The sequence below is a fragment of the Musa acuminata genome, chromosome BXJ1-1 (genome assembly GCF_036884655.1).
Source record: "Musa acuminata AAA Group cultivar baxijiao chromosome BXJ1-1, Cavendish_Baxijiao_AAA, whole genome shotgun sequence".
Lineage (NCBI taxonomy): Eukaryota > Viridiplantae > Streptophyta > Magnoliopsida > Zingiberales > Musaceae > Musa > Musa acuminata.
In genome coordinates, this window is record NC_088327.1 from 13,015,266 (window position 1) to 13,038,452 (window position 23,187).

General features: G+C 36.6%; 2 protein-coding genes across 6 annotated transcripts; one reads left to right on the forward strand and one right to left on the reverse strand.

Moving 5' to 3' along the window:
• The first annotated feature begins 498 nt into the window (after window positions 1-498).
• Window positions 499-9,850, forward strand: LOC135674549 (M phase phosphoprotein 10-like). The gene is made up of 13 exons (XM_065184498.1): window positions 499-1,267; window positions 1,877-1,932; window positions 2,422-2,566; window positions 2,675-2,785; window positions 2,953-3,090; window positions 3,488-3,556; window positions 3,646-3,687; window positions 3,783-3,851; window positions 6,999-7,070; window positions 7,153-7,206; window positions 7,292-7,433; window positions 9,246-9,308; window positions 9,402-9,850. Exons 1-13 carry the CDS (start codon window positions 545-547, stop codon window positions 9,419-9,421), a joined length of 1,704 nt encoding a protein of 567 aa, XP_065040570.1. The 5' UTR covers window positions 499-544; the 3' UTR covers window positions 9,422-9,850.
• A 1,251-nt stretch (window positions 9,851-11,101) lies between these two features.
• On the reverse strand, window positions 11,102-22,912 carry LOC135580761 (uncharacterized). Of its 5 annotated transcripts, none has more exons than XM_065184518.1 (13): window positions 22,212-22,912; window positions 20,261-20,279; window positions 19,395-19,528; window positions 18,771-18,972; window positions 17,891-18,129; window positions 17,693-17,804; window positions 16,283-16,424; window positions 16,022-16,164; window positions 15,239-15,408; window positions 13,486-13,791; window positions 13,340-13,395; window positions 12,928-13,145; window positions 11,102-12,694 (listed from the first exon to the last, which is right to left on the reverse strand). In XM_065184518.1, the coding sequence occupies exons 1-13, from the start codon at window positions 22,437-22,439 to the stop codon at window positions 11,505-11,507; spliced, it is 3,159 nt and encodes a 1,052-aa protein (XP_065040590.1). In that variant the 5' UTR covers window positions 22,440-22,912; the 3' UTR covers window positions 11,102-11,504. The 5 variants fall into 5 exon arrangements, with proteins under 5 accessions (XP_065040590.1, XP_065040583.1, XP_065040608.1 ...); XM_065184511.1 differs by lacking the exon at window positions 20,261-20,279 and adding an exon at window positions 20,560-20,695 and having other exon boundaries at window positions 22,212-22,890; XM_065184536.1 differs by lacking the exon at window positions 20,261-20,279 and adding an exon at window positions 20,615-20,695 and having other exon boundaries at window positions 22,212-22,270.
• Between the last annotated feature and the right edge of the window lie 275 nt (window positions 22,913-23,187).

Sequence of the window (23,187 nt, forward strand, 5' to 3'; positions counted from 1 at the left end):
GAAGATTGTGAATTTTTAAATATAATATTTTTAATGTATTTTTGTTAAAAAATGATAATATAAAAATAAATATGACTAAATGTTTCTAAGTATAAAAACTATAATATAATTTTTAAAAATATAAATATTAAAATATTAAAAAAATTAATGAGAATATATAATTATCCTTCAAATTATTTGGATAAAGAGGACAGGTGATAAACCCTAAAAAGGGTTAGCTAATCTCGGGGGAGATAGTTTTTGGATTTCGGGTTTAGTTTGGGCTAATCCGAACCCAATGACTTGCTCCTTTTCATGAACGGATTTGTATTCGTTCACTAGTTGTTGCAAGAGTTACCGGCCCTTTTATTGAAGGAAGCTATGGAGCCCACCTAGACCCACCTAAATGGTCAATATCTTTCCGTATTATAAGGAGGTAGACATTTGTGTTAGCGTGTTGAGTACGAAAAACAAGTCCTTATTACTGATCCTTGGGGTTTTACTTATTGCAGTCGGGCAAAAGAGGAATTGCGAATCGAGTGGTTAACGTACGCGAGTAGAGACGATGGCGGCGACCCCCGTCACCACGGCAGCGCCGACGCAAGAGGAGGCGGCGAGGCAGGGAGAGGAGGCTCTCGAGCGCCTGAGGTCGACCGACGCTCCGCTTTACCTCTCTCCATCGCCGGAGCTCGCCAAGGACGCCCGCACCGCCTCCCGCTACCTTTTCTCCTCCCTCGTTCCTTTTTGCTCTAAGCCTCCCCTAGATAGCCTCCTCGCGGACGACGGCTTCGACGTGGAACAGATTTGGTGCCAGATCGACCTCCTTTCCCGCCCCCTTCTGTCCGTCCTCCGCCGCGAGTTGAACCGCCTCGAGCGGGACCCCCCTGCGCGCGTGCCAGGAAGCGCTCTCGACGTTGGCGTAGCTGGAGAAGCGGCGGAGGCTGAGAAGGAAAGGGCCATGGAGGACGGCGAAGGTGATGAAGAGGATGGAGATGAAAGTGAGGGAGATGAGGAAGAAGAGGAAGACGAAGAAGAAGCGGAGGAGGATGAGGATGAGGGAGACGAAGAGGAAAAGGAAGATGAAGAGGGTGAAGCAAAAGGGAACCCGATTGAAGATAAGTTTTTGAAGATCGACGAGTTCGAGGAGTTTTTGACGAAGGAAGAAGAGGAGTATGGCGTTCTGGAGAGGAAATGGAACAAACACAAGCAGAAGGTCTCGGACAAGGAGGATGAAGATGACGATGAGGAGGAGGATGCAGATGATGATGAGGAGGAAGATGATTTGGATGTAAGAATTCTGTTTCTTGATTTTGGGTTCTTTTTAATTATCTCTTTCTATTTTTATCTTCTGCATTTGGGTCTACATTTTGCTCTTGATCCAGGTAAGAGTTACATGGAAAAATAAATATAATTTCTAGTTTTGTTTAATCAGCAGACACTGTATTTTTTTGCCTAAACAGTTTGATTCATATGTTAAGGATATTAAAAGACTTTAGTTTGTTTTGTTATGTTATTTGCACTAGATTGTCTTTAGGTGAATTTCCATAAGCTCTTAGAGTAATTGAGAATACTGCTAGATGTTTCAGTTGGTGGCTATTCTTAGTATATCTGAAGATAATGCAGTCTTCTTATTCCTCTTTGCCTCCACATGTTCCTTGCTGTTCCATTGAAAAAAATTGTGATGCATTGATCTTACCATGGTCTTTAACAATATAAAATTTACCACCATTTGACCCTTCTCCGGTCAACATGGGAATGAGAGCATAACTAAATCCTATTAGTTCAAATTGAAACATGGCATTCTGCTTGCTTTCATATATACTCGTTAAGACAAAAAAAAAAAAAACTAAATACTTTTTTCCTCTTTCAAATGTTTCAATGTTGTCTAAACTTTCAGTTGGGAGATTTTGATGGTGATGGCGATGAAGAAACAGGAATAGCTGAAAATGCAAGGTCAGTCTACTGACATGATCTCATTTTTTAAGAATTTATGGATGTTCTTTAATTTGAATATTTTGTGTTCGAAAGTTGACTGTCTGCATCTGTAATGATCCTGCAGTAGTTGACCTTAAGAATATGGTTCCTCACCAATTATGGTTACAGAAAAACTGGAGATAGACCAAAGTAACCATGACTGTAAGAAATCGTGTGTGTTCTTGAGATATTGTTATACTCTGTCTTGATTTGTATGTTGTCCGAATTAATCTTGTGCATATCGGAGATTGAAGATTTAGGTCAAGCATTTGATCATATTGAATTTGATAACAGGCATGCTTGTGAAGCAGCACTTCACTTCTATCCATATGAATTTTATCCTTTCCAAGTTTATCAAATTGTGTTATTTTCCTTTAGTCTCTCATCGGTTTAAGCTTTCTTTCGGATGATATAAGCCTTTTACCATGCTTGTCAGTTGGATTTTTTTATGGTTGCCATTTTCTTCAGATATGAAGATTTTTTTAGAGGCATCAAGAAAAAAGGACTAAACAAGAATGGTATTGTTGGAAAGAGAAAACGTTCTTCAAATGCAATTGACTTTGTTGATGGGTTGGAGAGCACAGATATGGACATTGAGGAGAATGATGACAAGGTTACTAAGTATAGATGTTATGCTTTTCTTCTCAGAGATCATTAATATTATGGCTTTGAGGGAACAATCATGTTATTATTCCTTATGGAACTTATTATTTTGATATAGGGACAAAAAATTCTTTCAACTCATGAGAAAGAACTTAAGAAGCTGCATTCAAAAATAGAACAAATGGAGAAAGCAAACTTGGAACCTAAATCCTGGACCATGCAGGGAGAGGTATTCAGTCTCACTACTTTATATGCATTACTAAACTACTTGAATCAATCAGGACTATGTTGTTGGTTTTGATAAATTAATTTTCAGTGACAAAAAATAAGAATAAGTTGGATATTGGAAATAAATTTCGTTGACATTAGAGTTAACAATTTTCTTGCTTGCAATAGGTTACTGCTGCCAAAAGGCCTAAGAACAGTGCTCTGGAAGTGGACCTTGATTTTGAGCATAATGTAAGGCCTGCTCCAGTAATCACGGAGGAAGTCACAGCTTCCCTTGAAGATATAATTAGAAAAAGGATTATCGAGGTACTTTCATTCTGGTTCACTATTCATCTTGGTAGACAGTTATTTTGCCATGTATTTTCTTAAGCTTTCATAAGCAGGGATAGAATGGAATAGAGGTAATCTATTTCTTGAGCCTTGGAATTGTGTTTCCTAACTTTACAAGAATCAGAACCGGAATTTAGGACAAAGGCGTGAAAGAAAAAACATTAGCAACTGTCAAAGGAATCTACATTACTTTCTGTTTGATCTACTCAAATTTCTGTTTGTTATGCGAGTTACACAGCATTTTCTTTCAGAACACCATCTAAAACAATATCTAACCAATATTTTATGGTTTTTTTCTTGCCAAAGCCAACTATTACACATCTTTTTGTATAAGCATCAGATAGTCCAATTTGAGTTTATGATTGTTTTGTAGGGGCATTTTGATGATGTTCAAAGAGCACCTACTTTGCCATCTAAAGCACCAAAGGAGCGCAAAGAGCTGGTGGGTTGCTTCATTGGGCACTAAATTCAGTGACATTTAAGAAATATTTCATATCTCATTGTACTGATGAATTTATCACCATTAAACAGGACGAAAACAAGAGTAAGAAGAGCCTTGCTGAAATATATGAGGTTTGTATCTTCTGGTACATTGCAAATAGGTTCATTAGATTGGTTACTCTCTGATGTATGAAGTTTGTTAACTTCATTTTTCTTATTTGGCACAGGAAGAGTATGCACAGAAGTCGGGTCTGGCTCCTGCTATTCTGACTGTTTCAGATACACTTAAGAATGAGGTATTTTTAATTCTTAGACAACATAGTAATTTGTTGATTATGTGTTTCACCTGGTGCTTATCTTTTTTGCTCATCCAGAATGATCTAATTGCTAGAACTGCTATTTTTGTTGTCATTGAAGCACTTTATGTGCATTTATTTTGCTGATTGCCTTTGATTTGGTGCTCTTGTGCCTATTTATGCTGAGATGATTGAAGTTAATTTTAATTGCCAATTTCTGAATGGTTACATCATTTTTTTTTTTTAGTGGTTGGATACTGAGCATACAAGTTAATCTCGTTTTCTTTTTAAAATTTTCTACATCCATGCCCTGCAGATCAATTTCTGATCTTCATTTGATTAAACAAATATCTCACTTTGGTTCTTTATTTTTCTTCTCTTTACTTCTTCTGCCACAACCCCTGTTCCCTTTCTTCAAGTTTCTTGTTTACTCTCTCTATGCTGACAAATGACAAACTTGATTCTTACATGTTGATTGTGAATTCACCAGCTGAAACTTTAATTGCATGGAAAAATTGTGATTGTTCAAGCTGCAGCAACAAATCTAATGTTTGTTTTAACATCTAAATAGATGATATAACTCCGAGAACTCAATGAATGATTCTCTAGAAGTGTGCTCATCCCTTTGATTCACTACATTTATGGGCGTGACAACCAATCCCACCTCCTCAAGTTCTTATCCAGGTGCCAGAAGTACAATGTCATTTAGATATCGATCAAGTAGCAAAACATAATGTTTCCAATTTTTTAGGATCTTTGAACCCAGATCTGTTTCTTGATTTGCTACATGGTGTTAAGAACATTTAGGGAGTACCAGTTGAAGGATTAGTTAAAATATGTACTTTGTTTAGGCTCTACTGAAGGGACCTGTAACTATATGGTAAATTATAAGAAGCTGTGAAAACATTGCTCACTTCGGGAGCTTACTTACAATGAACATTGGAATTAGAGTATGCTTCTAGGTTCTGTAATCTTTCCAAGCAATGGGCTCATAGTCAACTCTATCTGCTAATGGTTTCAGTTTAAGTAGCATATCAGGTAAAGTAGAAGAAGAAAATATAATGACATTCTCTAGCTGTTTATTCTATTGTGGTAAACCTTTTGTTGGATATAAGTTGAGTGAATCACAGTTCAAATCTGTTCTAAGTGCCTACCAGATGTATTACTTCTTAGGGTGCTCTAGTGGAATAACTTCTTATTATGGAGTTGGGAGCAACATTCAATTATGTTATCACATGAGAAGATGATCCTCTAAAGGATTAGGTTACTTTAAACCCAGTGCTCAAACAAGATGTTATCCTGTGAAGATAAAGGTCTATAAGAAAAGCAAAAATACTGATGCTGAAGTTAAAATAGAATGTGGATAAGACCTAGATGAGGTCAGCAAGGAAAAGATCTATCAGTGTATAATTCTTCATTCCTTATATGTTATCACATAAGAAGATGAACAGATAAGAATTAAAACTTTTGTTATACTCAAGTACGATCCAATAGCTAGTTGCTGGTTGTTTGTTGACTGCCCTAGGTCTGACTGATATTGGCATCTGGTGTAGTTGTTTTACTTTCTTTTTGTGATGGTTGATCTGTAAATTCAATTTCCTTGGATTAGAGGGGTTGGATGAGGATGAGGCACATATTGGTCATTTATGTTTTTGGATGGAAATTTTATGATTTGAGGTGTGAATTAGGAAACCAGTGGGTTAAATAAATAGGTCTAGGCATTTGTTGTCTGGTCTGTACATAACTTTTTTGGCAAGAAAATGTTGAGAAGTATGTCTGCTACTTGTTTGTGTCTTTCATCATGTTTTCTTTTTTGTTCAAAATGTTATCTTTATATATAATTTGCGGGAAACAGTATAAAGAGTATTATATGCTCTTGATTTAACTAGAGATGTTGCTTTATGTTGGGCTTGATGGTGGGAAAAATATCCATGTAGCCAACACTAAATAATCAGGATGTGATGTGGTTATGGTTTGTTGTTGTATATGTAATCCTGCAGCCTTAATTATTTTTAAATTTTCTGGTAATGAACAAATGGAACTTTCTAGTTGTTTCTATCTTTACTTCCCCTTCCCATTGCTGGACTCTCTTTGCTCATTTATGAACTCTTTGTGATATTTAGCTTTTGTCTGTCTTCTTTTTTCTGTTAATACCTCATACAGACTATGAGATTTCTATCATGTATGCTGAGTTCTGATTGCAGTTAATCTAAGTGTCCAGCACCTTTTGCCTATCTTCTTCCCAGAAAGTTCCATTGGACATCATTCTTAAAGTGTTTTGAGTTCAAAGGTTCTCTTAGCCCTTAGGCATATAAAATAGCTGAATATTAGGCACCCAAAATTCCTCCAGAATGCACTTTTTCCATTCCTTAAAAGCTGGATCCTTGTGGAACAGATTTGATCTGATATGAACTCCAGTACGAGTCAATCAAGCTCCAACTGACTTCAGAATATGGGATTTGGTTGGTACTTCCAATCCTTTCATCAGCAGCTAGGCTATTTTGTAAAGCTTTGAAGATGGTTTTAAAGATTAACGAGGACTTGATGGATTATTTGTTACTATTTTAGGAGTGAATTTTATAATAAATTTTAATGAATATTTTAGGGGATCTTTAGTCATTTGTTGTTCATACTGTATCTAGGAGTTATAATACTGTTATATTTTAGTTGGATAAGTTGTTTACCAATTAGGAGAAGTATTTTAGGAGTTTTAGTTGTCTCTTTGGTAGGATTTTATGGATAAACCAGATTAGCTTTTCTTCCCCATTATGAATATGATTGGTAGTGGGCCTTCAAGACATGCTTGGACCTTGGTTACCATTATGTTCATAATATAAGATTAATCCAGAGTATGTTTAATCTGTTCCTTTTCTATCTTGGTTTTTCTTGGAGAACTTTCTCCTGGATTGAACAAAACCCTGATGAGCCTCTCATTTGGGCACCATGTCAACCCTAAAACTGAGCAAAACATCCAATCGACTGTGACAGAAAACAAACTAAAATTCAGACAACAAAAACAACAAATATTGACTCCGGCTTGATCTCTGCTTGATCTATTGAACACTACTACATTAATGATGTTTAAACTCGTGGATTTATATCTTTCTTTTTCACACATGCCAAGTGCTTCACTTGATTTTTCTGCAGGCAAGTCTACTATTTAAGAAGCTTTGTTCAAAGTTGGATGCATTGTCTCACTTCCATTTTGCTCCTAAACCGGTTAGTAATTTTTAAAGCTCATACTTGTGCATTTTTTGTATTTATTTCTATTTTTTGTTTTTTATCGGTGACTCTTGTGCAGGTTATTGAAGACATGTCTATACAAGTAAATGTACCTGCTTTAGCGATGGAAGAGGTATAAACTATGAACATCTTTTCGAGGTTCTAATTAGCTTAGACTTATATGAGTTTGAATGAGGGAAAATTTGTCTCTTTGGCAGATTGCACCTGTGGCTGTCTCGGATGCAGCCATGCTTGCTCCTGAGGAAATATTTCAAGGGAAAGGTGATATCAAAGAAGAGGCTGAGTTAACAAAAGCAGAGAGGAAAAGGAGGAGGGCTAACAAGAAAAGAAAATTCAAAGGTGCTATTTACTTATATTCTTTTTGGTATATTTTATGTTTCACATAGAATTATATCATTCCAAAAGCATCTGCTATTTATTTTTACCATCACACAAATATGATAATATGGGATAGTAAATTGGTCTTGTTAGTTTAAGATTGATCGGGTGGAGTTAACACAGAAGCAGACATTGTTTGACCTAGTTTGCTGAAGCAATCCTGTGCAGTTACTAACTTGGGCTGGGTTGTAGGATCTCTCATATGAAATAGGATTTTCTGCCTTCTCCTACAACTCATGTTCTTTCTTCATAATTTTTCTTGCTTACCAAATCAAAATCACTGCTAAAGTTATCTCACATATTTTTTGTTCTTCACCTGAATGCTATCTCTAGCCAAGCCATCATAAACTTTTCTTCCATATTTATGGACTTAGGTTGGTAGCATCGGTGAATTTAGGTGAATTAGATGCTTATTATCAATGTATGCAATACCGTACCGTACCGGTGTTTCGAGGTTGGCTCGGTACGGTACGGTACCAGCATACCGAGCGGTACACCCTGGTGTACCGAACAATTTTATATATTTTCTTTATTACTGTAGCATTGTAGTATTGGTACAGTGTAATACTGTAGCATTGTAGCGGTACCAGGCGGTCCGTGTATCGGTATGCCATCGGACCGGTATGTACCGCCCATACCGGGCAGTCTGCGTATCAGTATGCCGTCGGACCGGTATGTACCGCCCGAATGGTACCGCATACCATGCTTATTATCATAGAAGATATACAAGAGCCTATTTACTTGATGTTTTTGATATAGAAGTTCGAGAATTGTATGATTTGGTCTAATTATGTAGATCACTATATGTTTAGCTTTACATATTTCTTCAATTTTATTTGAAAGACCATGGTGAAGCTATGTTTTACCTTTCAAATTTTGCTTTACATATGCCTTATCCTTGAATTTCTTTGCTAAACTCCTAGCACCTCCCTTAAACTTTTCTGGTTTTTGACAAATTATGTGCTCTCTTCCGTTTAAATCGTATTTCTTGCTTTCCTGTTATATTCAAGACTATATTATTTCTAGAATCCCATTATTGCAATCATTCGCTTTTGGCTCAAGGGTCAGATTGTGGAACATTATCTGAGTGGTCAACTCATTAGGAAGGAGTGACAAAAAAAAGAATCGATTATGAACAGAACAGAAAAGTTTGTCACCTTAGGTATCCCTGATGGCCAACCAGACTAGGTTGTAGAAGAGTCGTCTTTGGTATTCAATCATTCCTTTTTGCTTGAATCCTTTGAAGGCTTTCAGAGTGGATTCGAAAGGTGAAGCAAACTGGAGTAAGCATAGGAACTACATTCAGGTGCTGTTGTTTTGGCTACTTGAAACAATGAGTTCTGAGTTGGTTCAGACCCTAACTTGATCAGCATCAGCGATTTTACATTGTTGAGAAGCTTGTGGATATCCCAGGCAATCACTCCTTTATTTCACTATGTAATTTTTGCATCTTCTCATCTATGGTTATGCAAGAGTAGAAGTATATTCAAAAGGGATACCTATATGCTATTTGTATGTGGTATATACACATGTAGTTCCCATGCAATAGGGCATTGCTTCTGGTCATTTATTTTAGCCAGTATCTGAAGAATGATATCTAGAATCCTTTGTCTATTGATACTGAAGAAAAAGTAACAATTAGAAATTATTTATCTTCGGTTTGTGCTACACTACCTCTATAACACTACAGCCAATTCTTTGTTCTATTCTTTTTAAATTTTATTAAGTTTTGGAGTTGATGACTTTCTGTTCTATTCATCTGCATTTTGACAGCTGAAATGGCAAAAAGGACACCTAAAAAAGCTGGACAAAATGTGACCCCTGGTTCCACCAATGGTAATTGTTGCTCACCATTTATAATAAAATCCTAAAAGCTTTCCTTTACCCTGAAATTTATTTTTCTGTGATCTGCTTCGAAACAAAATGCAGAGAAGCCACCAGGTTCATGAAGCAAAACTGTGGAATAGAATTGTTGCTGATTTAAGCAATGCTATATCCAGTGCTTTTGGTCTCTATGGAGTCCGGACCTTCGAGCTACAACAGAAATGGTGCCTATCAAATAGACTCAAGGATTGAACAGTTCTTCGCATTCAAAATTCTGATCCACATGAATGGGATGACACTGTGTAGTCTGCATCTAGAATATCAGTAGCGGAAGGCATTATTCTTTAGCATGTCGAATCCCTTTTCTTGAATGGAAAACGAAAGAATTAAATGCGAGCTCTGGCGACACAAGTTCTGGGGCAATTTTACTTCTGTTACAGTTTTGTTTGACTTGAACCTCTGACTGTTGTTTAGATAATGTCCATTCAGATATGCTGAGATGATGTCCATTCTTTTCAATTTTTGTTATATGAACATAATGATGTTATTATCAATTTCTGTATGCACTCGAAAGTGGGTCTGTATACCTCCATGTCTGCCTACATACAGTTCAACTCAATTCTCTACAACGTATGATCGAGTGTTGCAGAAGGATTCCAATTAATGCAATTCTTTTCAGCTATCTAATCTCAATGCTCCGCTAAGACAGATGCAGGCCACCAGTATTCTGATGTCCGAATCTGGTTCTTCCTTCAGCATGTGTGTTCTTCACCTACCTGATCCGCTTATTTGATGGTGGCAAATTCATCCTGCATACTATAAGTGGAAATCTCATGTTGTAAATTTGAAGGTGTTGAATTGTTTACTTGTAACGGCGGGGCTCATGGAGGTGGCGGAAGCCCCTCTATTTTTTATGGCCTTTTTTATCGTGTGCCTGTTGTCGCTAGATCTATCGGTGAGAAGCCCTCCTCCTCCTTTCTTTGTTTGTCGGTTGTCATTTTTAGCGTTTATAGCTTGTTCCTCCTCCTCCTTTCTTTGTTTGTCGGTTGCCATTTTTAGCGTTTATAGCTTGTTCCTCGGTTGGTCTCGTCTCAATCACCCCTCCCTTGTCGTCTACTCCGACATCCTTAGTAGTCATAAGTTTTTTTAGCTCTAATTTCTTCCCTTACAACTATGTGAGAAACCTCGCCTTGCAGCAGGACGAAGGTGATCATATGCCTCAGTTGAGGGGTCGGAGAGGGAGGTTCTCGGAGATTATCATCATGATGACAAAGTGGAGGCCGGTGCAGTGACAGCATCAACGTAGGAGGTGATTCTTGAAAGATGGTGAAAACGATCACAAACAGTAAAGATGATTACTGTTTACTGTTTGAAACCAGTAAAGATGATCACAAACAGTTTCTGCTTGAAACCAGAAACTCTAGTAGAGGGAAAAAGCTGTAGGCCTTCCTTACTGCTTCTATTAGTATTTTATTGAACACTGTGTCTTCCCATTAGCAAGACTCGTACTAAAATTAAAAGAGTCGAATCTCCCAAAATCAACCAGTTGCTTCTTGTTGCAGGGCCTTCAGGAACATCATGAGCTAAATGTAGTACAGAATCTACCTTTTAGGGGATCCATTTTGTCATCATCAGAGACACAACATTGAATTAATACTGTCAAAGATGTCTGTGGTTACAATCAACCATCATCATGCCCAAGCAAAATCACAAGCTAATGTTGGAGAATAGCACTTGTACATGACCCAAAACTGAATTGTTCTGTGATTACAAGTTACCATCATTCTCAAGCATGAAACACAAGCTAATGTTGGGAGGTTAGCACTATATATTATCTACTTTGTAGGGTATGAGTACAAGTTTCAACAAAGAATTCAAGATTATGTCTCAGATCCCGTAGTGAAATAACATTTTCTATACATCTTAAACAACTGCAGCGAAATGATGGATTACACTGCTGCAAAAAAAAAAAAGATCCCAGATCAGATAAGCATAACTAGAACACAAGAATCAGCTAAAAAGTACTGCATTTGGTTTTATAGGTTTCTGAAGATCCCTTCAGTTAGTTTTCTTTTGGCCTTCTGAAGATCATCAGATCAGGATCACGGTACTTCTTTATCAGCAGGAATTTGTTTGAGCTCTAAACTCACTCCCTCAAGAATACCTGGTTGAATCTCATGTCACCATGAATGCTCGTTGTTGGTAACATCACTTGGCCGAGAAAATGGCCTCCAAATCCTTATACAACCCTCTTGACTTTGCCTTGAAGTCACCCTTTGACTTGAAGTCAGCGGATGATGTGACAGAAGAGCTTCCACTTCTCTTTCCACTCCATAACCCACTTCTCTGATGTGTGCTGCTTGAAGGATCAACAGGGGGTCCTGCATCTTCTCTACTGAAGCTAGCCTTTGCAAGTTCTCTTAATTGTCTCAGCCATGATCTTTCACTCGTGCCGGAAGCTCTTTGGATTCGACTGACAGGAGAAACTGTAGATCCAGAATCTCCTTCTCCATGGCTGGAGGATAATTGCTCGCTCAGTTCAGTCGACAGACACGTCGGTCGCACAATTAAGACAAGTCCACCAAGAGCTCTCTTTAAGCCCGAAGAGAATGAAACCCTAGTTAGGCTTAGTCGAATAACTTGTCGGTATAATGCATACCATTCATTGACCAGTTGTGCAGTAAACATGATGATAAACATTGCCAGCATAAACAGCCCTATTTTCCTCTCATTTGCATCAGAAAAGTGATTCTCCAGTAGAGCAAGGCAAGCCCCGAACAAACCGACTTCACTAGCTACTGAGATAATTTCCACAAGCTGCACCTTCTTTTTGATAAAGGGCTTTTTCAAGACAAGGAAGAAGATTTGGAAAGAGGTGATGGACAAAACAATCAGAACAGGAATTCTAGAAAGCTTATTTGATGAGTAAGCACCAGCCAAAATTCCAAGAGAGACCCGTTTAACCGATTCCAGAAGTGTGTAGTAAATTCTGAGGATGCCAAAGAGCTTCTGGATGAATGGAGCTTCTGCATCCTCAGTTTCATCATCAGAAGCAATGATTTGGTCTTCATGTTTTGCTTGATTACTGCCACCAGCGATTTGTGTCAGCATGTACTTTGGTGGCCCTCGGAGGTCCTCGAATAGTGGACCTAGTTTTGTTAGATTAACTGAGTTTTGTTTATCTTTCCATGTCCATTGGCCTCTTTTACCAGGACCTAGAGTTACACGAACTAACTCTTGGTACCAATGGAACTCCTGTCCTTCTTGATGAACTTCTTTGTACTGCAGAAGCTTGCCCATTGTGATGCCAAGTGAGAGGAACAATAACAAAGAAATAAGGAAAGATGTGGCGATACCCAGGGGTATAATTCCAATAACTACACCTGCAGATGTTCTCCCTGTTTCAACAAGAGAAGAAGAAAGTCACTTAGTAATTTTAATGAAAAAAAAAATCACTTAAAATTTTCAGCTGAAGGCTAGTGTTATTGTGGAACTTCATTAGAATGTGACAAGAAATGTAATCAATCTTTGGGTAATTTTCACTGGCTTCTTTATCGCAAACAAGAACATCTCAGTACCAATCTAACTATGCATGATTAAGAGGAAAAATATTATGTTAGGCTGTTGTTACCTTTAATTATTGCCGCAGATGCCTGGCATATACATGGCAATGCAAGCAATAACAAAAATATCTCGAACCTTGGGAATACAAGGGCTCCAAACTCTTTTTGCTTTTCCGGATTCTTCTTCCTCAATTTCAAAATGCAAAGAATTGCCACATGGAGAAAGATCAATCCACCACCAAGTACTGCTAACCAGAACATGTTTCTACCAAAATACTTCCACCTACTGTAATGGAATCAGCTTGAGGTGTCAATAAGGATCGAGTTTTGTATGGTTACATATTTAGTAAAATATAATCTATGACATATTCTTATAACTTTAAAGTGATTTTGTGAAGGTTTAGGTGATTTGTTTAATGTTGTCTTGACTCGAGCAGGAAAATGGAAGTATAAAATGTTCGTTACCTCAATTTGACCTACCTATCTGAATTCCGTGAAACCATAATAAATTCAGCTTCAGGTTTCATGTTCTGATTCTGCAAGTATACAAGTCAACATCTGTCTAATGAGAACACAATGGTTATGAAGGACATCAAAGAAGATATGTGAAGACAGGAAATTCTTACCTCAAGAAATAACATGTATTCCCCTGGGGTAAGTGGCTTTCCATGTTCAAAAGGGTTCAGTTCTGGTATTTGGTTTGTCACTAACGAGGACTTAAAAGCTGTCAGCTTGCTCGTGTCCCATAATTCAGAATAAGTCTCAAATGTCAATGTTGAATCGTCAAAAGTTGAATTGGAGCCTGTTTCCCATGGAAGACGAATGTATGGAATAGTCCATTCAATACCCCTAGAAAATTCATAATATTCAATGGGCATGGTGACCACCAACCATCTACAGAGTGCAAAGACCTGGATGTGGCACAAAATTCTCTGTAGAAAATGGAAGACAAACAGTCAATATCATTCATGAAGATAAAATCAATGCAAGCATAAAGGAAGTGGGTGTTCCCTCCAAGAAAAGGGAACTGCAAAGGCATCTTTTTTTTATTCAATCGGTCGATGTTTCTGTTATTTCATAGTCGAAAGATAAACATCAACATTTTTCAAGATAATATTAGAACAATATATCAGTCAGATAAAAGTTGCAGTTTTCTAATTTATCAACTCATGCAAGCACCAAGGTTGTAAATGCCTTATATAAAAACTTGATAGTTTATATACGACCAATGATTAACTATTATTTATTAAAAGAATGTTAATATCATTTTCATAACTAAACAATGGTGGATCTGAATAGTATTGTAGCCCCATATCATGATAGTCACAATCGAGATTGGAAATGGTGTTCTGGCTTCATAAAGCAAAATTTGTATCAAGCCAGTTGAAATATGTAACAGAGTGTCTACTAATCTTGGGATCATTAAACCACCAGGTTTAATCACTAATGTTTTGCAGGTGATCAAATTCCATCAATAAATAAGCACAGTGAACTGATTGTACTGGAGTCAAGTGTACTTTAAGCAGAAATGGATTGCACATTTTTCACTTTTTTTGGCACTTTCAAATGTATTTTCATCTTTATGTTATTATTTTAGGACTTAAAACTTTCAAGAGTCATATTCTGAGTCAGATTCTTATTTGACTCCTATTTTCAGGTATAAGATTTACTATTTAGGTATGACTTCTTATTACAGCAGTCTTGGATGATATGCGAAGACTAACTCCGTAGTGTAATATATTATGTTATTAGAATTTATCAAGCCAGTGTAATTCAATTTTATTTTTGAGAGTGACATTTGAGGCAAAGCACTGCTAACATTTTCAGGTGTCTCCAGATAAGGCATCCATTAACCTTGAATTCTTTAACATGCATGGCCCTTAAGTTAAAAGAATAGGTGGCCCATCAATGTGCGATGTTCACCAAGTGCTACCTGTCATGCTATTACACAAATCTATGGCTGACTAGTAATCAAGAAAAAGACATGTTTTAGATAACATCATAAGGATCATGAGCATTGTCATTCATGATTTCAGGCACAACTATAGAAACTATGACCATGCGGAACTCCATGATGGTCTAAAGCGTCTCCAATTTAAAATGAGCAAAATGCTTACGTTATGTACATAGAACAGGTTAGAATCTATTCAACATCCCTCACCATATAGGCATGATACTTATAACTACTTGTTTGACCATTAATAGCATTTTTCTTATTGTTTTTACAGGATAGAAAAAGGAACTAATATGAACATAAAAGATCTGCTTAGGAGATCAGAAATTGTCTAGCTTCTTATGTGACTGGAAATGACATCAAAACAAACACGCAACTTAAAAATCTAGTAAATTCTGAGTTACAATATAGCTTCAATACTATACCACAAGATTCCTTGATGGTTCAGAAACAAGATGTGATTTCTGTCTAGAAATTGCTCCAGAGGATAGAAGGCTTGAGGTTGAAACAGTTAGCAGTGCTGCAACCACTGACGTCATTGCAAGTGCAACAGTAGCAACTATGGAAACTAACGACGATATTGTAGGTCTGGAATCTGTAGCAAATAATAAAAAGATTTTAGATGTGGGCTATACCAAGAGAATAAAGTTTAAATAGAAAGAAAGACATTTATTAGCTATTCAGATGATCATATTTGGATGTCCAAATTGAAAAGAAATGTCAAATTAGCGCAGAGGCAGAATATCACATTGTGAAAGGCATACAGGATCTCCAAGGAAGTTGCTTAGGACCAATTCTTTCACCAGTCAAATTTTTTTATATAATTATATATACATACGTCTATACATATTAAGAATAACCAAGAAGAGAGAATTAGTTCCCCTAAAATATAGTTGCTCTCATTGCTAGGAAAGATTGTAGTGCAACATGTAAAGCATAGTCAAGGTAACTGAGAAATAGCAATAACAAGCACTAATGTCCCAATATGTATTTCTAGGCCTTCCTTATATTTCATAGAATCTGATAAGTTAGCACTAAGCTTTGGTGCTAATACTGATTAAAAATGTCAGCTAAACAGCCAAAACCTGTCGAAGATCTATAATACATTGAAGTCAAATTGGGAAAAATCATCAATAGATATGAGATAGTAAACGATTTAGTGTGATAGATGAGAGAAATTTTAGATGTAGGAAAACAGAAAGCCTCACAGTTCTTCACTAGTAGAATATTCGATGGTAGGTTCTTGTTTCCAGCAATGTCTGTCGTCTTATTTTCAGGAACTTCCACAGATATGAGGCTACTATTGGCATTCACTTCAATCACATATGTGCTCTTTGCTACTTCATGAAAGCTATCACAAAGCCAAAAGGAAGGTATCAGCACTTTGGACTAATAAACCAAATTATGTGATAAAGCATAGAATGATGATTTTTTCAAAGTATGTAAACTAATTAGAACTGGACATTTACCTCTGCATAGATCCTCCAGAAATAAGTATAGCAGAAGAATTGAAGTCAAAAACAGGCTTCATAAACTTTATCAGCACCGGTATTTTATGTTTCGTCCTCATGTGAAAAGTTGTACTCAGACGTACAGAAGGCCTTTGATTATCTATTTTTTCAGTACCAAATATCATTTATTAGATAATGATGGCCAAAATAACTCATTGCTGCATAGAAACTCAGAAACATTCAAATTCATTTGAGTAAAATATGTTTACAAAACTTTTTGAAAATGTTGTGATAGCCATACTGATATTAGACGTTTTGACTTTCTCCTATTCCAAATCAAGCTTATATTTTATTAAGGTTGGCATTTGGACAATTAAAGTTGTCTTACTGTTTGGTGTTTGTTGAGTTGAAATCCATACATGATCAGTCATTTCAGTGGATCCAATTTCCATGAACTTGGATAATTGGTTTGGCGAGTGGCAGCGAACCTATTCTATATGATTGAGACTTTATAAATTGTGGAATCTGGTCACATTAAGAAGAAATGCTGGAAACTGTGTCGGAGTAAATGGCAGTCAGTGGAAGTTGAATGTGTGATGCAACTAAATATGAGCTCGTGGATTCTATACATGAAAAGATGTTGGACTTCTACGGTTTTACCATGGCTGAACATTGTCAAGTTCCATATGGCTTTGGACTCATAAAGGAAAATCACATCCGATGGTTTTCACATTCCTGCAAGTAGGTGGATTCAGGCCAGGTTAACTTTCTACAAATCAAGGTTGTTCTTCTTGTATCAGAATTGTGTGGTTTCACATAAATTGCTCGGTTCTTGGGTTTTTGGTTAACAGAGGGTGATGTCGGCTGTAACATTTATGCATATACAGTGGAAATTCTCTCTTGCTCTAGACTTATGTTATATGCCCAATGATGTAAGTTTGTGTTTTCATGGTTTTCTTCCTCCTCTATCTCTGTGATCATCTCCGGTTTTGCATAACTTAGTGATATTTCCATGAAAATTTACATCAATAACTTCAGTTTCCCAATGTTTTACACCTACATTTCATCATCATGAAAAACAAATCCATTGAGTTAAAAGGTGGATGCAATATTGCAAAATATCTGTTTGGGTGCATAAGTACATCTAGGAGATTTAGTTTCATGTACTATTTTGTGTCACTTATAATAAGCTATTGAAGTATCAACAGACTGTCTTTTCTGTCATAGGATCTGCATAGATTACACTTCAAGCAAAAATGTTAATCACAACTTCTAGGAGTTTCTCCCATCCTTTTGCCTTCTAGTGTTGAATTTTGATTCAAAGATATTATACGATATACTTTTTTTTTTCCTAGCTTTCATGCTGAAATTGCCAAAGTCCCAAATTTTGGAAATAATATTTAATAGTTGTGTAAGAGAAGAAAATACCATAGAGGAATGTGATTGGATCTGATACAGAAATTGGAGTCCCTTGTCTGCTGATTATTTTGTTAGCATCACAAGTTATAGCAACAACAGTCATGCTTGAAATATTATGCACCTAAAAGAAACAATTAGCTGTGGCATTAATTTTGAAGAAATTCAGGTACTTGATATTAGAAAGTGGTGTGAATATTAAGAACTTACTATATAGCCAAAGCGGCGGTTTCCAAGGTTATTTCTATTTGTCGGAACAAGTAAACCACTACTTGCATGAAGAAGACCTAGAATTTCTTCGGATGAATTTAGAACTGGTTCTGAGAAAGATAAATAAATTCTCAAGTCCTTCGCAGTGTTAGTAGCCTCTGCTGTTCTGATCTCGCCATTAAGTTGAAGTAACCTTTGTGGGATGTGAGTTGTCATGTTCATGAAGACACTTCTCCTATCTGCAAGTTATATATGGCAAGATAGGTGAAAAAGCAGTGCCATATACAAAATGTGTTTAGGTTTATGCTTCAAAAAGATTGCATTTACTAAACATTGATTAAAAGCTAATCATGTAAACTACAGCTTGAACATTAGCACCAATGGACATATTAACACCACTCATTTAGTCTTAAAAAGCTTGAAATGTTAAAAAGAATTTTGATACAGCTTGACACTTTAATTATTCAGGAACTAAACATGTAGAACAACTATACATCACATCCTATTTAAATGTGTTAGCTAGTTTGGCTAGTAAAGATTTTGACAGTTTATCATAAGGTCCCGGGCTCGAATCCCGCTTTCTTCACTTACCTTTGCAAGAAAAAAAAAGAAAAACATCCTATTTCTATAAGGCTAATAATTCTTTATTTGGCTTAATACTTAGTGGAGTTAGTTATGTAAAAGAATTTTACATTTGCACCTCATAGCATACAAGAAATCAAAGTGAATGCAAAAGTCACAAGTGGGATTTTATTTTAGGCCATAGTACAGAACCTAGTGTGATTTGTGATCCATTAAAAATGAAGCCAAACAACCTTGCTTAATGCAACTAGTTGGAGCCCTGATTAAAAAAAACAAATACATAAAGCAGATAGCATACCAAAATGCAATATGAAACTTGAATTTGATGTTCGTTTGAAAGTGTTTCCAGCTTTGTCTGTACAAAAGCCCTTATCCATTACCAGCACCAGTCGACCAAACTGAACATCAGCCGATATACCGACCATAAGGGAAAACTCTCGGTCAGGAAGAAGAACCTTGAGAGTAGATGGTAAAACATGACCAGCTCCATAAACAAGAAGCTATGGAAAAGAGTGGCAGTTAGGAAATTGATACTTATGAAAAAAATAAAGAAATAAGGAAAACCAAGAGATGAAAGTAAAATGTACACATTTAAGCAAAATGGAAGAAAAAGGAGAAAACAAGAGATGAATGTAGAATCACAAAGCTCAAAGCCTAATACTTGGGAATATATGGTAAACAAGATTTTAATTTAAGCTACAGAATGAAAGTATCAACTATAGGAATTTGGACACAAATAATTCAGATAAACATGATGCTGGATAGGTGATACTAAGATTATGTATAAAAGGACAACAGGGGAATACAAAAGCAATAGATTCTCATCCATGTGAGGAAAAAAAGAACAAAAGTTGTTATTTAGTGAACCTGAAAGGGATATGTAGGCTTTAAACAACAAATTTGAAGTGTTCTGCATCCTTACATTGCAATTACTGGAGGAACACCTAAATCCACCTCCACCAGTGCAAGGTTCACTGAAAGTAACATTTACTGATACATTTAAAGCATTTGTGAAAGGTGATAGAACAGATATGTGTGCAGTAGGGGAAACTGTATCTGCAGTGAAATGACAGCAAAGTCAGTGTTTATAGTCATAGAATAATACCAACAATAATAAACACTATCAGGACTTAGCAAGTTGGAGATGTAATTCTATCCATTCTAGAAAGAAGTACCTTGTAAAGGCATGGAAGTGAATGGCATGATGTGATATGCAGATATTTTCAAAGATAATTTTATTCAAATAGAGCTATAAATTTATCATATAGTAAAGGACTAGTTATGCAGGCGAAAGTTTCATTAAGCTGATACTAATATATATATATATATATATCTTATAACCCAGTTGTCAGAAACCGACAAATAACTAGAAACATATACCACTCCTAATTTTTTAACAAAGATCATGGAGGCAAATTAAGAATGAGTATCTAGAAACTGAAGTGGCTTTGGTATTGTTAGATTCAAAGTCTGCAGATTATGGGCTGTTCTACCAAGAATGACAGCAATTAAAGGGCTTTTATATTGTTGAAAACAGCATCAGCAGGACGGCTGTCATAGCAGCAAAATGAAGATGAAAGAAAAACACAGATAACCTAATGTAGGGAACCCTCCTGATCCAATCTATGCTTAAGTTGTAAGTTTTGAAATCACTCACATAAGATTGCCAGATTACCTAAACTAACTAAAAACAATGAGAAAAAATTAATTCAGAAGTACTAAAAAAGCAGAAAGAGTTTCCAACATCACTGAAACCATGATGAACTATGTCCGTTCAAAAATTAAGACCTGAGTGTCCATAGTGATCCTGCATCAAAAGATATTTAAGAAATTTGAGTAGGTTGACGTACACAAGGAGCTTAAAATTTCACATGAAATAATATAATGTTTCTTTTACCTTTTATAACGTGTTAATTGTAATTTTGATCAAATGCAGTAATTATTAAAAGAATTAAAAGCTCTAAATTTCAGATTGTTAAATGTCAACATATAGCTAAAGAAGCAATCATGCAAGGAACATGGCAACTTCTTGTCGAAATTTAACTGAATGTATCAAAGAGATTCAAATAACAGGGCAGTTTCTTAACCAACAGTCCAGTTATAGCTAGCACAGCGAACTCTTCGAAAACCACTGACGCAGACCTCAAACATATGTTTTCCATCAAGCAAGCCTGAGTATGTAACTTCTTTCAGTTCACATGTGGAGGAACTGTAGTTATCTAACTGCATTATGTTCAAAAGGTCATAATTAGAGAGATTAAAACATTTCCAAATATATAAATTCTTTGTTCTACACTTCTACTAGTTGTCATAGCACATGTTTCAGGAAAGGAGTTCAATACAGCTATTCGAAAACAGCATCTGAGCTATTAATTCTGGATTAGGATATGGAAAACATCTCATGCAGTGAGCTTTTCCAGCATGTTGTATCATGATGCACATGTCTGATAGTAGAACTTACACAATTTATATAATAGAGGTAGAAACCAAGCTCACTAAGAATATCTATATCTAGCAAGTTGGTCATGACGCTGCATTCCAAGATATCTACGAAACATAGCAACTGCCAATACATGTATCTATTGAGGAAATCTTGTTTAACTCGAAAGAGGGACAGCCTTGGCATTAAGATAAGATTGCTCCTTTGCAACCTAGGTAACAAGGTTCAAGACAAAATCATCTCATTCTCTAGTCGTCTGATCCTATGTTGTTTATATCTCCATGGACCAGTGGGACATATCTTAAGCCTGTAAATCGATAGCAACAATCAGTAAGACATAATTTCTAAAATATAACGACAATAGATAATTTAAGCCATCCAGGGATATACAACAATAATAACAATAACAAAGTCGTAGGTCCTAACTATTTAGGGTCAGCTACATGGATCTTTTGCCGTCAAACTTAAAAGTTTTGTCCTTAGAGAGTATGCCAAACCTAAAAGCTTTGTCCATTGGGATCGAAAGTGACGAGAGGCTAAAGATACCAAAAATTTAACTATCTTTTCTAGTTAACTTTGATTGAGCATAGAAACTATATTGTGCATTTCTATCCAAATGGTTCGAAGTTCAAACATACTTTAAAAAAAGTTGATCACATATACAATTCCCCCCTCTTTTTTACCGTTTTCTTGAAGCTTTTTTGACTTGTTACTTTTCTACTTGTACATGTTAATCAGCCAATTTTTCCTAAACTTAAGAGTTGTATTAAAAGAACCAGAAAAGTTCTTTCAAGATAACAAAGTGCTTCTTTCCAAACTTTGTAGCATTCAACCTAGTGTCCAATAAATGCTAGTGCAACTTTAGAGCTCAATTGCAGCAGTGGACATGTATAATACTTGAAGGGCAAAAAAACTCTGTCAACTCGCAAAGCATATTCTTTATTCCTAAAGTACGCACAGGAGAAAACATTTACAATAATTACTAGGCCATAGTAAGAGAAATGAAATTGATGTCTTAGCATTTTTATATTTCTGTTACAATTACTGGCATCACAACTGTTGGTTGCTTCATATAATCTAATCATCTTTGAAGCTTTATATTTGCTGGTATAACTATTGCATAAGTCATGGGGTCCTCCAAAAGGAGCCTCATACTCTGATATATGTACTCCTCAAGTATCAAGGTGCAGCCAAAGCTACACTCTAATTTTCGGATCAATCAACAAAGACTAAAAGGAGCAAGAAGCTTTAATGCGATATGCTGTGTATGGAAGAGAAGAAGGGTTTGAGCCCACAAACCTTGCAGCTGACACTGCAGTTGCGGCATGAGCCGCCATTCCCCCCCTCTGTGACCTCAAACTGAAACGTAGCCGACGAAGATGACGAGAATGCCGAAGGGACCTTCAGGAACTTCACCGCAGCATCTGAACCAGCACCTGCATGGGCTGCCGGAGAAACTAGAAGTATAGCGGTGACAATCCAGGAGACGAGCGGAGGGAGACACTGGGCTCCCCTGCTCCAACCCATTTCAGTAGCACTCAGAGTCGTGACGGAATTGGTGGCAATGCGAGATGGTGAACCTGGCCGAGGACTCCACGAGAGGCTCCTCCTCTGAGCCGAAGAAAACTTGAATCTGGAGATTCTTGATTTGCTTGGGATATGCAGTTCCGGGAGTGAGGAGTGCTTGGTGAGAGCTCGAAGGAGGTAAGAAAGGACAGAGCTGCGCTGGTGAGTCTTGTCTCTCTCTGTGCCTGTGGGGAGGCCCCCTTACTGCAATGAATGTCTGTCCTTTGTCTGCTTGTCTCTCTCTCTCTCTCTCTCTCTCGGACAGAGAAGGAAGTAGGAGGAAGAAAGAGAGGGGAAGGGGTTCGGAAGGAGTAACAAGATCTTGTGGTAGAGAGATGAGGATGGTTGGATGAGGAGCATCTGTTGCTGGATACTGTACACGAGGCAGACTCAGGCCTTTTTATTTTTATTTTTCTTTCCTATTTGTTTCTTTAATTTTTGTGAGACGATATAGCAAATCTAAGTTAAGATTCCACAATACAATACACACCTACAGAAGTGTAATCAAACTCTTTTACTACTACTGCAATTTTTTGGCACGAAAAATTCGCAATTTTATGAGATTAGCAAAAATACAGATATGCAAAAAAGTTTCATGCATGAATAAGGTGAAAAAAATAATGGGTTGGAAACTATTCCAATTTTTCACGAAAAAATAATTATCATAATTGAACAAAAAGATTGAGAACCACTTCAACAAACAGAAGGA

What these genes read in the sequence shown, in the direction of transcription:
- LOC135674549 (XM_065184498.1), top strand. Translation starts at nt 545, where the DNA reads ATGGCGGCGACCCCCGTCACCACGGCAGCGCCGACGCAAGAGGAGGCG. An exon ending in TTGAGGAGAATGATGACAAG is followed by an intron (nt 2,567 to 2,674) that starts GTTACTAAGTAT and finishes ATTTTGATATAG; the next exon opens with GGACAAAAAATTCTTTCAAC. An exon ending in GCCTTGCTGAAATATATGAG is followed by an intron (nt 3,688 to 3,782) that starts GTTTGTATCTTC and finishes TATTTGGCACAG; the next exon opens with GAAGAGTATGCACAGAAGTC.
- LOC135580761 (XM_065184511.1), bottom strand. Translation starts at nt 22,439, where the DNA reads ATGGGTTGGAGCAGGGGAGCCCAGTGTCTCCCTCCGCTCGTCTCCTGG. An exon ending in AAGTTTCATATTGCATTTTG is followed by an intron (nt 18,130 to 18,770) that starts GTATGCTATCTG and finishes TATAACTTGCAG; the next exon opens with ATAGGAGAAGTGTCTTCATG. An exon ending in ATCTGCGGCAATAATTAAAG is followed by an intron (nt 12,695 to 12,927) that starts GTAACAACAGCC and finishes TTGTTGAAACAG; the next exon opens with GGAGAACATCTGCAGGTGTA.